General features: G+C 34.9%; 1 protein-coding gene across 11 annotated transcripts in view; it reads right to left on the bottom strand.

Annotated features, from left to right (window-relative positions):
* LOC105225977 (polyamine-modulated factor 1-binding protein 1) overlaps positions 1-13,019 on the bottom strand; it is a 306,375-nt gene that overhangs the window by 258,174 nt on the left and 35,182 nt on the right. For 9 of the 11 annotated variants that reach the window (XR_007421877.1, XR_007421876.1, XR_007421875.1 and 6 more), the window contains 6 exons: positions 8,606-8,644; positions 8,346-8,549; positions 7,934-8,074; positions 7,696-7,875; positions 7,385-7,631; positions 7,235-7,326 (listed from right to left, as the gene is read on the bottom strand). Coding sequence is in view for 8 of the 11 variants with exons in the window: in XM_049449950.1 (XP_049305907.1) it covers positions 7,235-7,326; positions 7,385-7,631; positions 7,696-7,875; positions 7,934-8,074; positions 8,346-8,549; positions 8,606-8,644 (903 nt within the window). In the remaining 3 variants the exon portion in view is untranslated. The remainder of the gene's footprint in view (positions 1-7,234; positions 7,327-7,384; positions 7,632-7,695; positions 7,876-7,933; positions 8,075-8,345; positions 8,550-8,605; positions 8,645-13,019) is intronic. The other 2 variants (XM_049449891.1, XM_049449942.1) reach the window with 1 other exon arrangement.

The following is a 13,019-nucleotide window of genomic DNA, read 5'->3' as shown; positions in this document are numbered from 1 at the left end:
CTAACTCGGATATGACAGCATCGGACATGGTATTTTGCCAATGTTCATCTCCCTCCAGTACACCTAATTCCTTGCAAGCGCCTTGATAAGTTTGGAAAATAACACCATTCACGGTCCTTAGATGTTCAAATGACACTGGACCGCGAACATATTGCAGTAACATCCTTAAATAAAAACATTCAGTTTGAGTTGGATGAATGTTGTAAACACGGCCTAAAGTTGTGTTTTTTTTTTACACCGGGATATCCTTCAACATCTTGCCCACGTTTTCTTCTAGAAAATCAATTTCTTTGCCACAAGTTAATACTGAGGATCTTCGTGATATAAAAGGGTTTTTGCAAAATCGTCGCTTCTGCAAAGATCAAAGAACGCTGTAAGTGTCGTTGATGAAGGATTGTTAACACGATCTTGGAGATTTTCATTATTATAAAAATAAACTCTTTGTCCATTTTCCAAATGAACTGCTAAATGAACTACTGCCGGAAAACGTTCATGAATAGAAAATTGAAAAATTCTCCAGAACGCCTCCGAGGAACTTATATAGCGACCATTTAGCTATCTTTCTACTTCATCGTTATTCATTTGTAACGAAAATGTGGCTTGATCTTAATAGCTTTGACTAATTGACAAAACTCTACGTTAATGTGCGCATTAAAAATTTGTGAGTTTAGGGTCCTTTTTAAAACAAACGTTTTCTTTCATACATGGTGACGCAGGATTATGAAATCCGCAAGGACCATGTATCACATTTTTTATGACAATATTATGAAGAATTGGATCTTGTTGTTTGTCAGGTATTTAAGGCGATATTATTGCATCTATAGAATCCGGTTGTACTTTGTTAGCCAGCCACAATAAAATGTGGGCGTGAGGTAAACCTCTTTTTTGCCATTCTACGCTGTAAACAAAGGCTTTCGATGGTCAAAAATATTCTTCTTCGTTAGTAGGTCTATCATTTTCTTGAGTTTTAAATGAAATACTCTAGAAACCAAATCATGTCTGTTGTAGGAATGTTGATTAGGTAATAACTCAATTTTTATTTCCGGTCATTCTGAGTTACATGTAAATGTAATGAAGAGATCAGGTCTTCCAAATTTCCTGACATACATATATCATGGCATCTTGACTGTTTTCATTCATGAATCTGGGGGATCCTGTAAATAACGACGGCAATATAACGTGCTGGCCAATATTAGAAGCGTTCATATACCCATCATTTACGACGGCATTTCTTAAATGAATGTATTCTTCTGCTCTTAATTTTTTTTTATTTCTTTTGATGAAGTCAAGCCTCTCTGAAATCATTTTTGCCGCCATATCAACACAACATTGGTTGAATAATCCTTTGAAATAATGTATGCTGTTAAAGTCATTTATTCTCACCATGAGTCTAAATGCATAAAACTGCATACATGATACTGTTTTAGATCTAGCAGTAGTGTCCTGCTGTGGAATATTAATACAGTATCCGTTGTTTTCAAAGGGAAAATGTAAGGGATATTGAAGCGGGTTATAAGATCTATGAATTTCAGAAACTCGTTGAAGTCGACCATCTCTCTCAGTCAACACAATGTCTCGGGGACCTCTGTCTTCGTCGATTAAAAGAACAGTTACCTCATCTACTACCGGCGCATTATACCGACCTCGATGCTCGTTAGGGGTTTCACATCAGCATGAATAATAAGTTTTAAATCATTGGGATTTGATTGTACTTAAAACTTTTTTGTTTGGAGAACGTCGATAAGATCGATTTGCAAGCTAGGGTTTAAATTTGAGGGCAGGGATATCTGATCTGCATGGGAAACAAAATATATTTGCAAAAATTCGGGTTGAGCCCTTTCAGCTGGAAGTAAGTCACCGATCAAATGATAAACTTGCCCTTGGACTTTAAAAGTGGGCATAAAGTTTCCCTCACGAATTTCTTTGGCACCAAATGAAGTCATCTGAAATAGTGTATTATATTGTTTTGAATGATTTAAGAAATGCTTTGATGATGGATGTGAGCCTGATATCAGTTCTTTTAAAACTGATGTAGGTTGCGGAATTATAGGTATATAGCTAGTTTTAGCGATTAAGATTGAAACCAGAAAAAAAACCTTCTTTTAATTTTAAGTTTTTGTTGATCTCAATGAAGAAGTGATTAAAATTTGTGTTCCCTAATATTTTAAGCATTTCCTTTGTTTATTAATTTTAAGCATTAATTGACTTTTAGTTTTAAGCATTAAAAATTAAGAAATATATGCAGTAATGTTTTGGTTAATTTTATGCATCGCAACTTGTTTCCGTTAAAACACACAAATATGCACATACATATTCGCAAGGCAATTCTCGATCTGGTTGGTTCGATCACAATCAATTCAACGCACACTTGATCTTGATCTTGACTCGATCGTGTTTTTCTGTTCAATCATTTCCAATCATCATACCGGAACCAAAAAATCAGTTTGAATCAGTAAGCAGAACAATCAAAACAACTGATCGATTGTTAATACAACTCCAACAAATTCTTCTTCTTCTTCTTTACTGGCGTAGACACCGCTTACGCGATTATAGCCGAGTCAACAACAGCGCAACAACATGTCGTCGTATATCTCGTACAGCTCATCGTTCCATCGAATGAGATATTCGCCGTGGCCAACACGCAAAGGACCATAAATCTTTCGCAGAACTTTTCTCTCGAAAATTATTCTAACAAATAATTTCGACCAAATTAATTATCACAAAAACGGTACTCATGGGCTTTTTTTAAATCACTAAAATAGAAAGAATTCTTTCATACATAACTTTTGTGTATTTTGAACCGCTTTCGCAGCGCAAGGAACGGAAGCCCTCAAAGATAAATAATTTCCCCCGTTTTTTACACATTTACCACTGTTTCTTCGCTCCTATTGCCTTCCTCGATAAATGGACTATCCAACACAAAAAGAATTATTCAATTCGAACCAGTAGTTTCGGAGATTAGCGCGTTCAAATAAACAAACTCTTCAGCTTTATAATATTAGTATAGATATATTATATTATATATATTTAGGATTGAAAACACGTTGTTTAAACCTAATCTTTATTAAAAGCAATGAATTATAAAATAAACTTATGTTGCGATCCTCACGTGCGAAGCGATTGGCAGCTGCTATCCAAAAAGAGCGAATATAGAGGCCAACGTAAGGACGAATGAATGACAATGCGCGAATACAAAAATAGCGTAATGTCAAAAACAAGTGTAATAGAGTGATTAGTGTTGTAAAGCGATCATAATAATAAAATTATAAGTTATTGTAATTAGAATGTAAAAGATCGAAATTATGAAAATATAATTTAAGAATCTCGTTATGTTGGTACGCCACATCACGTCTGGGTCACCAATTTAGGATTGAAAACACGTTATTTAAACCTAATCTTTATTAAAAGCAATGAATTATAAAATAAACTTATGTTGCGATCCTCACGTGCGAAGCGATTGGCAGCTGCTATCCAAAAAGAGCGAATATAGAGGCCAACGTAAGGACGAATGAATGACAATGCGCGAATACAAAAATAGCGTAATGTCAAAAACAAGTGTAATAGAGTGATTAGTGTTGTAAAGCGATCATAATAATAAAATTATAAGTTATTGTAATTAGAATGTAAAAGATCGAAATTATGAAAATATAATTTAAGAATCTCGTTATGTTGGTACGCCACATATATATATATATATTATATATTATAAGTGGGGATGTATTATATCAATCCATAGTATAAAATAAAGTCGATTTTTCTATCCCTATGTCGCTTTGTGTGCTTCAGTCTTTAAAACTACGCAACGGATTTTGATGCGGTTTTATTTATATTTAAAAATGACATCCAATAAATAGTGGAGAAATACTGTTATTTTTGAGGTTTGAGGTTAAGGTCGCAAATAATTAAATTTTTTCCGCTTACATTGAAAACCCAGGCTTAACCCTACGAGATTTATAAAAACTTATGTACTAGGTATTGTACCCATTGAAAAGGCCTACAGAAAAGTTGCGATGGTATATGTTTATCTCTTATGGATATCCCACAATAACATTTTTTTGTCATTAACTTTTTACGACAAATAATGGCTAATTTTCGCATTTTAATTACATACAGTATTAATCGTTATCCAATTAAATACCTTAAATACATTTAATATAGATCTATATGGCCCTTTACAGCATTTGATTTAAATTAATATTTTCGAAGATATTACAGATTTAAAAATTGGGGGACGTAGCGTTTGCGGCGGTACCGTGCCTATAAAAGCGCGGAGGCTGCGGAGGAATATTTAAACGGAAACGATGAAATATATGCGTACTATTTCAAACTGATTCTTCCTCAAAAATAATACAATTGCTAAATATTTGAAATAGTAGAATAGAACTGCAACCAAATACACAGTGCAATGGATTATAACTGGCTCAGTAATCAGTCGATGAATATTATACCACGTGCGTCCCCAAAAATTAATGTCATAACCTAGCCAGCCGACTTTTTCGCCTTTCCGCGCTTGAAGACCGGTCTGTCCTGTCTGTCGATTGGACTCTAGTGTGGAATGATGGAGTTGTATTTCTATTGTCAAACCCGACGCAAAAATTCGGTTTTATTACGATTAAAGAACACTCAAACCACTCCTCAGACTAAGCAATTCGTTGTTTTTGTTAGACTATGAACTTGGGAGGAACCCTCTTTGCACAGATCTTTCGCCTCTTTAGGGCGTCCACTGCCTTCATTATCGTAGGTGCTCAATTCGCCTCCTTCCAACAAATATCTTTTCAACGATTGATTTCCTGGTGTAAAGCACATTCAACAGTATTTTCCCGAAAAAAAACCAATGCTTTATAAGGTACTTTCCAAAGTAAACAGGACTTTAAAATAAACAGAACAAATGTTTTTTCGGCAAAATCAATTTTCTACTTCAATAAAGTTTTTTGCACGATCCAAAAGCATATCAAACGAGTGTTTTAGCTCGTTGGCCGATATGGCCTCCAGTATGCCGGTGAAAGCCTTTCGAATGGCCTCTACGTCTGCATAACATTTCCCTTCCATGGGCAAATGCATTTTTGCGAAAAGGGAGAAATCACGCGGTGCCATATCAGGTGAATTCGCGGAGTGGTTAGTGGATAATATGTGATTTTCGGTCAAATAATCGGTCACAAACGTCGATCGACGAGACGGCGCATTATCGCGCAACAAACGCCAACTTTCACCAACCGTGCACACACCACGTTTTACTAATTTCAAAACAAAATTTAATATTGATAATTAAAAAAAGGATCCTCTAGTATATATACATATGTATATTGATATATCCATATCTAAAAACAAATAACATAATTTAAATTATGAGCTAATCATGTTTTAATATATATTCTAATTCAAATAAAAATTTACGTAGAGGATAGCCAAAGTACTCCCAAGACTAGGTGGTCCACAATTGCTACGCCTAGAGCATCAGTCCACCCATCAAGGACAAGTTTCGAGTCAGCCATGCAAATCATCTGCTGCAGCATTCAATGATGCAAGCGATGAGCAATTTTAAGAGCATCATCGACCACACGTCCTGAAGAAATGCATCACCTTCAAAAGTATAAAGCCTCCTCAATGCCAACAGATCGCCAGAAGCCACGGCCACTGCCCGAATTGCTTGACAGATACTCAACTGAGTGATCAATCCAATATTACCTACGATCTCATCATACCTTGTTTCACCGATTCTTTCGAAAAAAAAAGTTAATTAAAGAGTATCTATCTACCCCGATGGATCCAAAATGGACTGCGGGTTGGGCGCGGGAGTATACCCCAATGATATCGAAACCTCTATTTCTATCCGCCTACAAACTCAAGTAGCATCTTCCATGCGGTAGTACTATGTATAGAGAAATCTTGTGAAGTTCTATTGAATAACTACGGGAGGATACAGAAAGAAACCATATACACGGACAGCCAGGCGGCTTTGCTTGTCTTGTGGATAACTGAGAATAATTCCAACGTAGCCCACAACTGCAGGATGTCTCACTGGCAGGTCAACTCCATTTATAATTCCATAATTTGTTTTCCGGGTCAAATGAATCAAAAAGACAAGCTCTGAAAAAAAAACATATATTGTCCAAATATGACAAGACTAGAACCAAGGACCTACTATTTAACTAGATCCAGAAATAGCATATACTGACTTACAGTTACTATGACGGGGTTACTGGCATTTTGGAGAGTATGCCATAAAAATGGGCTTGCCATATAAAAATATTTGTCGCAGCAGCAAGCTAGAAGAGAATACGAAAACGGGTTTCTACTTCCTCTGCGAATGCTCAGCTTTAACACAAATCCAAAATACTTGGAATCAGGCAAACCTTGAATGGTTGTCCACAAAAAGCATAACGAATATAAATAGTTTCAGAGGAGAAGACAATATTGGGGGCCAAATTTATGTTTAATTCTATAGGGTTTCGAAAATATGTGGTATTGAGTAGAAACGGGAACTTACTAAATATTTTACATTGCCCTTATTATAGACCACTAATTGAAAGGATTCCCTGAGTTTATGAGCTAACTTCACTACCAGTTGCTTAGAGAACAAGTCTGTGGCTAGTTAGAGTAAAATAACGTTTGGTGCGCCTGACTTGGCGTGGTTCTAAGAACCCCACTTATTCACATATGAGCTACTTTTTGACCTTTCATTCATACCTTTCATTCGCCTTACTGCGTATTTCTTTTCCATTACTGATTACCATACCAATAAACCATATGACGTAACATACATGTAACAATCGGCATTATATGTAACTGCTGTGTAGAGAAAATGAGTTACCCGAGGGGTTAGTCCCCATTTGGGCCCCACCATCTTTTTATAGGTGTAAAGTGCCATAGCTGCTTGCATTACCCTAGCATCCAAATTTGGATTCCATGAAAGTTTCCGGTCTAAAATAATTCTAAAGTAGCTTGCTTTCTCTGCTATTGTTAGCTTTGTGCCGTAGTATAGTCTAGTATTCCCTGTTTCCTATCTCTATGTTATTCTCTGTCTTATTATCATTTATGGTAATTTTAGTCCGTACTATAAGGCCCACCGATTTATATAGTTAACTTTTGTTAGCATAAGCTTAGTGAGGATACTTATTATTACACATAAACTTTTCGCAGATCTCGTTTGCCAGTAAATCATAGTGGTATGTGTAATAGCATACTTATGGAGTTGGTATTGAGCATTGACTACTATTTAATTTCAACAACTTACCATTCCACAAATCATATCAGCTAGAGTCTTTAGTGTATCACTATTCCTCTTTGCAAAAGTCTGCTCTGTTTTTAAGCATGTCGAAAGTTCTGCTTGCAATTTTACTGAATTATTATTGAATTATAAATTTATCTTAAATATAATGTTTACCATTATTTTCAATTGTAAGCGCTTGAACGCGATGATTCAGTGCCATGTTCATTTCATTTAGACGTTGTAAACGATTTCGAAGAGCATCAAATATCTTAGCATCCTGATCACTGTCGCATTTAGAGCTAAAGCCTGAATCAGAATCATTGCAGCAGCTTTTAAACGACATTGCGGTAGAAGCTTCTAAGTTAATGAGCTGCTTGCGAATGGAGTCTAACTTTCTATAGGCTTCTGCTTTTTCACTTTCCTAATCATATATCACATTTTTAGTAATTTTAAAAACGATAATTTTATTGTATCACTATATTTACTGATTTGTTTAAAATATCCGACAGTCGCTTTCGATGATATTCTAGATTTTGGCTTTTAAACTCCTTGGTAACTTGAAAAAGTTCGTTTAATTCAATTTCGAGAGCTTTTAGCTTTTGTTGTTCCACTTGACCGGCATTACTCAATGAATCATATGACAAATTTTCAGCAATAAATGAAACCTATAATAGAAGCTTTGTATACAAAAGCAGATTTATATATATAAACAGCGAGACGTACCTGGTTGCATGACTTTAACCCAGCAGACACTTGTGTCGAAGCACTTCGTGACGACAGTTCCTCCAAGTTGATCGGTGGCATACTATCATTGGACGAAGCTCCTGCACATGTACCACAAATACTTAAACCGTTATCAATTAGCTTTTGGAATGGTAATAAAAAAAGAAAGTGAAAAATTTATAGCCGAAACTAAATCCGTTTTGAACAAACACACAAAAAAACGTCAAAAGGAGATTAATGAAAAGAAAACTTTGATGTTTTGAAACAAATTTTGTTAAAGAAAATGAATTAAGAAAAAAGTGAGAACAGAATTTTTAAGACAATTTTTTTTTTGTTTTAATATACAAGTATGTCAAAAAGACAAAAATTTCAAAATCTGAAGTATGAATTCAAACACATGTGATTTAGAGACCTTGGTATTGACGCATTTCAAATCATTTCGCAACTCTTTTATAACATTGTCCTTTAGCTGAATCTTTTGTTGCGCCTTCTGTATTTCATCCTCTAAGCAGGAAATTTGTCGCCTTAAGTCACAGATTTCATCATGTTTTTCGGCTACCTCCTCCGCTAAAGCACGCAAATTCGAATTGGAGTTATATTGATTTGGAAGGCAACTCTGTAAACAAATATTTATCAAAAACTGTTATTTAAAAATGTACACTACACACCTACCGTTTTGCATGGATCTAATGAGTTACCTGTTACATTTTGCTAGAAGAAAAGATAAAAGAAAGGAAAAAAATATAAGTACAAATTTTAATTTCTTATTCGTAAGGACAGGTGAGAACTCACTAAGCTTGCGGACATTAGATTAACAAAAATTAGTATGAACGTATACATATGTATGTAAGATAATACATACATATATACCTATAGTATATATACGAAGTGTGTTCAAAAAGTATCGCGAATTTTGTTTTTTTTTTTCAAAAATTATTTATTTATTCATGAATATCTATTTTGTCCTCTTCAAAGTAATCCCCATGAGATATTATACACTTGTGCCAACGGTTTTTCCAATCTTCGAAGCACTTCAAAATATCATTTTTTTTATCTTCTTCAGCTCCTCCTTCGATGCCGTCTTTATCTCGTCAAGAGAAACGTAATGTCGTCCTTTCATGGGCCTCTTAAGTTTAGGGAACAAGAAAAAGTCACAGGGAGCCAGATCTGGGGAATACGGTGGCTGCGGCATCATTAGTGTGTTGTTTTTGGCTAAAAAGTCGCGGACAAGCAACAATGTGTGTGAGCAGGGGAGTTATCGTGGTGCAAAAGTCAATTTTTGTTCTTCCACAAATCCGGGCGTTTCTGGCGGATTGCTTCGCGCAAATTGCGCATAACTTGCAGATAATATTCCTTATTGACTGTTCTTCCCTGTGGCAAGAACTCATGATGCACCACGCCCCTGCAATCGAAGAAAACTGTTAGCAAAACTTTCACATTCGACCGAACTTGGCGCGCTTTTTTCGGTCTTGGTTCGTGCGGCAGCTTCCATTGAGATGATTGAGCTTTGGTTTCCACGTCATAACCATAAACCCACGATTCGTCACCATCATTAGCAATGTTCATGCGATGCTGTTTTTGGTCACAATTAAGCAATTTTGGTACGAATTTCGCGGCCACCCGTCTCATGCCCAAATCATTGATAAAAATCGAATGGCACGAGCCAAACGATATGTTTAGGTCCTCAGCAACTTTTCTAACGGTGATTCGATGATTGGCCAATACCATTTTCTCCACTTCATTAATTTTTTCGTCTGTTGTTGAAGTGCTCGGGCGTCCGGCACGCTCTTCGTCGTTCACATCTTCTCGGCCTTCTGAGAACATTTTGTACCACCGGTAAACCTTGCTTCGGTCCAAGGTAGCTTCTCCGTAAGCCACAGTCAACATTCGGAATGCATCCGCGCACTAATTTCGTTTTTCACACAAAATTTGATACAGATTCTTTGATCCATTTTTTGAATAAGTAAAAATCGAAGACGATCCAAAACACGTGCAAGCAAAGCAGCTGTCAACAATTAAATGAACATTCAAAATGGCCGAGCTTGTCGGCATAAGTGAGAGACATGAGTACCAACATAACGCCACAAAAAATTCGAAATTCGAATATACGTAACCTGCGAAAATTCAAAATTCGCGATACTTTTTGAACATACCTCGTACAATATAAGTCTTTTACCTCAAACGTGTTCCAACTTTTTTTTATTAGACTGTAAAGAGTGAATTTTAAAAAATATTACCTTCTATATAAAAGATAAAAAAATATGTATTCAAAGAGAGTCATATTTGTATAGTATACAAGTAGTACATAAGAAATGGATCGGAGATAACAGATTTAGTGGTGCCTCTGAACGATATTTTTTTGGGGAAACCAGGTCTTATAAAGTATATTATGTATGAAAACTTATGGATAAAATCAACAACTTAAGACAGTTCGAACAGATCGAAGGAGTATAAAACCTCTTTTACAGAACAGCTCGTTTAAAACACTAATAGAAAACAACAGAACAATAACAAATGCTACCTGCTACTCAACTAACTGTACTGCAGATGGTAACATCGTAAACTACCATTTGAACCTACATTCAGGAAAAAAGACGTTGTCAAAATCGCAAAAAATTGTATACTGAGACAATGAGAAATCCGTAGATCTGACCACCATTTCCAATGAATAGTAGCACTGTGATACGATGAGTGTTAATATTATTTGTGAATGTATATTTTAGATATGTTACTAGGAGATCGTTTCTTTAATTGGTTACTTGTACATTCACGACAAACGATCTTACAATTGTGCAATTCACAAGTCTCATAAAGTTGTAAGTTATAACGATTCGAAAACATAGCATTGAAAATTGTAAATGTGTAAACTCATTTTTGTATGAAATCCAACAACAATTTTTTTAAACAAGTGTAAAAATTTATAATTTTACGATTTTACGATGCTTTACGACAGGTTGTGAGTACCCCAAATATTTTTTTCTCGATTAGTACATATAACCTTTTTTATGTGCGTGTGACATTTGATAGAACTGTTACTTGTGAGCACGTTAAACTATTAGCTTATTTTGTATTACAATAAATGTGTAACTTACGGTCTTTGTACATTTTACTTCTAAATATGAATAAAAAGGCCTATACACTCAGTCCTTTTTTTGAAATTTGAAACTGATTGTATTGTTTTTGAATATTTTTTTGCGCGCATATTTTGTTATACGCGATATTTTTTATATTCAGAACCAATTCGTCAGTTAATATAGGAAAACTAACCATTTTTACGCGATTTTTTTTTACGCGATTAGTGGCAGAACCAATAATCGCGTAAAAAAAAATCGCGTAAAAATGGTTAGTTTTCCTATATTAACTGACGAATTGGTTCTGAATATAAAAAATATCGCGTATAACAAAATATGCGCGCAAAAAAATATTCAAAAACAATACAATCAGTTTCAAATTTCATACATATGATTTATTCATTCATAACAAAATAAAAAATACAAAACAAAAACCATATATAAAAGAGAAGGAAATAGAAAATAGGTAGATTTATTGAAAAAAAAAACCGTTGAATGCTGTTCAATCACTGTCATTATCCGTAGTGGAAATTATTCTTAGCCGCTTATTTTGATGGCCGGCGCTGATATATGAATAGTATGAACTATGGATTGATGTTCTGATTGACTAAGCATCTCCGACTGACAAAATTAACTGAATTTATGGTGCAATTCAGTTAATTTTGTTTGAATGCTTCTTTTTGGACCCAATAAATTCCGATGTAGTTCTTTATATCTTAAAATACAGAGACTCAATTCTTTTTGAAAAATTCGTGCACGTTCGGCATCAGTATCATTTGCTACAAAATAATTTTCCTATTCTGCTGCAAGTTTAAAACCTTGCTTAATCGTCTCTGCTTTAATTGGATGATCGTCTATCTCGGTGTCAATATCCAATATCCACACACTATTAGGGTGCGCCGACATATTCAAAAATTATTACGCGTAAAAATATGTAAACAAGCAAAAAACGAAAACAAGCAATCGCGTTAAAGTGAGAATTTCGCGTAAAAAAAGGAATTTGCGCTGCAAAAATAACCGCGTTAAAGTGAAATAGCGTAAAAAGAGATCGCGTAAAAAAAGGACTGAGTGTACTTATATACATTTGTATTTTTAAACAATTCGAACAATATTTTATTTGGAAATATATATGTATGTACATATATATTTATTTAAATCATGTTCGAGTAAAAAGATTATTACCTTTAAATAATTCAGTTATTTTATTATACTATTTTGTTACGAATTTACTGCTTGCTAGTTTACTTTGTTAGGTTCGTATCTCTGGATTGACAAATAAAATCAACACTGTTTAATTTAATTCAACAACTCTTTATTTCACAACTCGTCTACACTATAGCAGTTTACTCTTAGCACTGATTGATTACGTTGGCGCTGCCACGGCTTATATAGCCACGCACTTCTCGCTGATGCCGACGTGTCCTTCTAGAATACTGCGTCTGGAAATTACCAGAACATAATGCTATACGGCGCCAGACGCAAGCAGACAGTGCGGCGCCAGATGTCTATTGTTTCGACAAGTAGGCAGCCGCGGCGCCAGATGTCTACAACAAGACAAATGCTATTCCATATACCTACAGCTATTGTTCATAATAAGGGATGCATATAGCAATACAAATACAACTTAATACTACTTTTTGTAACAATATATATGTACACATTTAATAACATCACACATTAACACTATAAATTAACTTCCTTCCGTTTGATTTCTGTGCGTGTTGGCTCTCTTAAAGCATTCAATGTTTCTGAAATAAATTAAATGATTACACCGGGCAACAAAAAAAATCTTTTTTTTGGGGTTTCTGTTCTCATGCTTGAATTCTGATTCTAGACATTGAAAAGCACTTAAATATTAATCCTTGGTTGGTAAGTATATTTTAATTTATTTAATAAATCAAAGATGGCAGCACTTTGATTAACCCGAAAGTGAACAGTATTATTATATGTGAGAGGCACAGTAGTGAATGTTAACCTGTTTATTATAGCCGTAACAACAATATTAGTGTATTCTT

Source organism: Bactrocera dorsalis, chromosome 1 (genome assembly GCF_023373825.1).
Source record: "Bactrocera dorsalis isolate Fly_Bdor chromosome 1, ASM2337382v1, whole genome shotgun sequence".
Classification (NCBI taxonomy): domain Eukaryota; kingdom Metazoa; phylum Arthropoda; class Insecta; order Diptera; family Tephritidae; genus Bactrocera; species Bactrocera dorsalis.
Note: the sequence above shows the minus strand (reverse complement) of the source record. Positions and strands in the feature narration are given on the sequence as shown.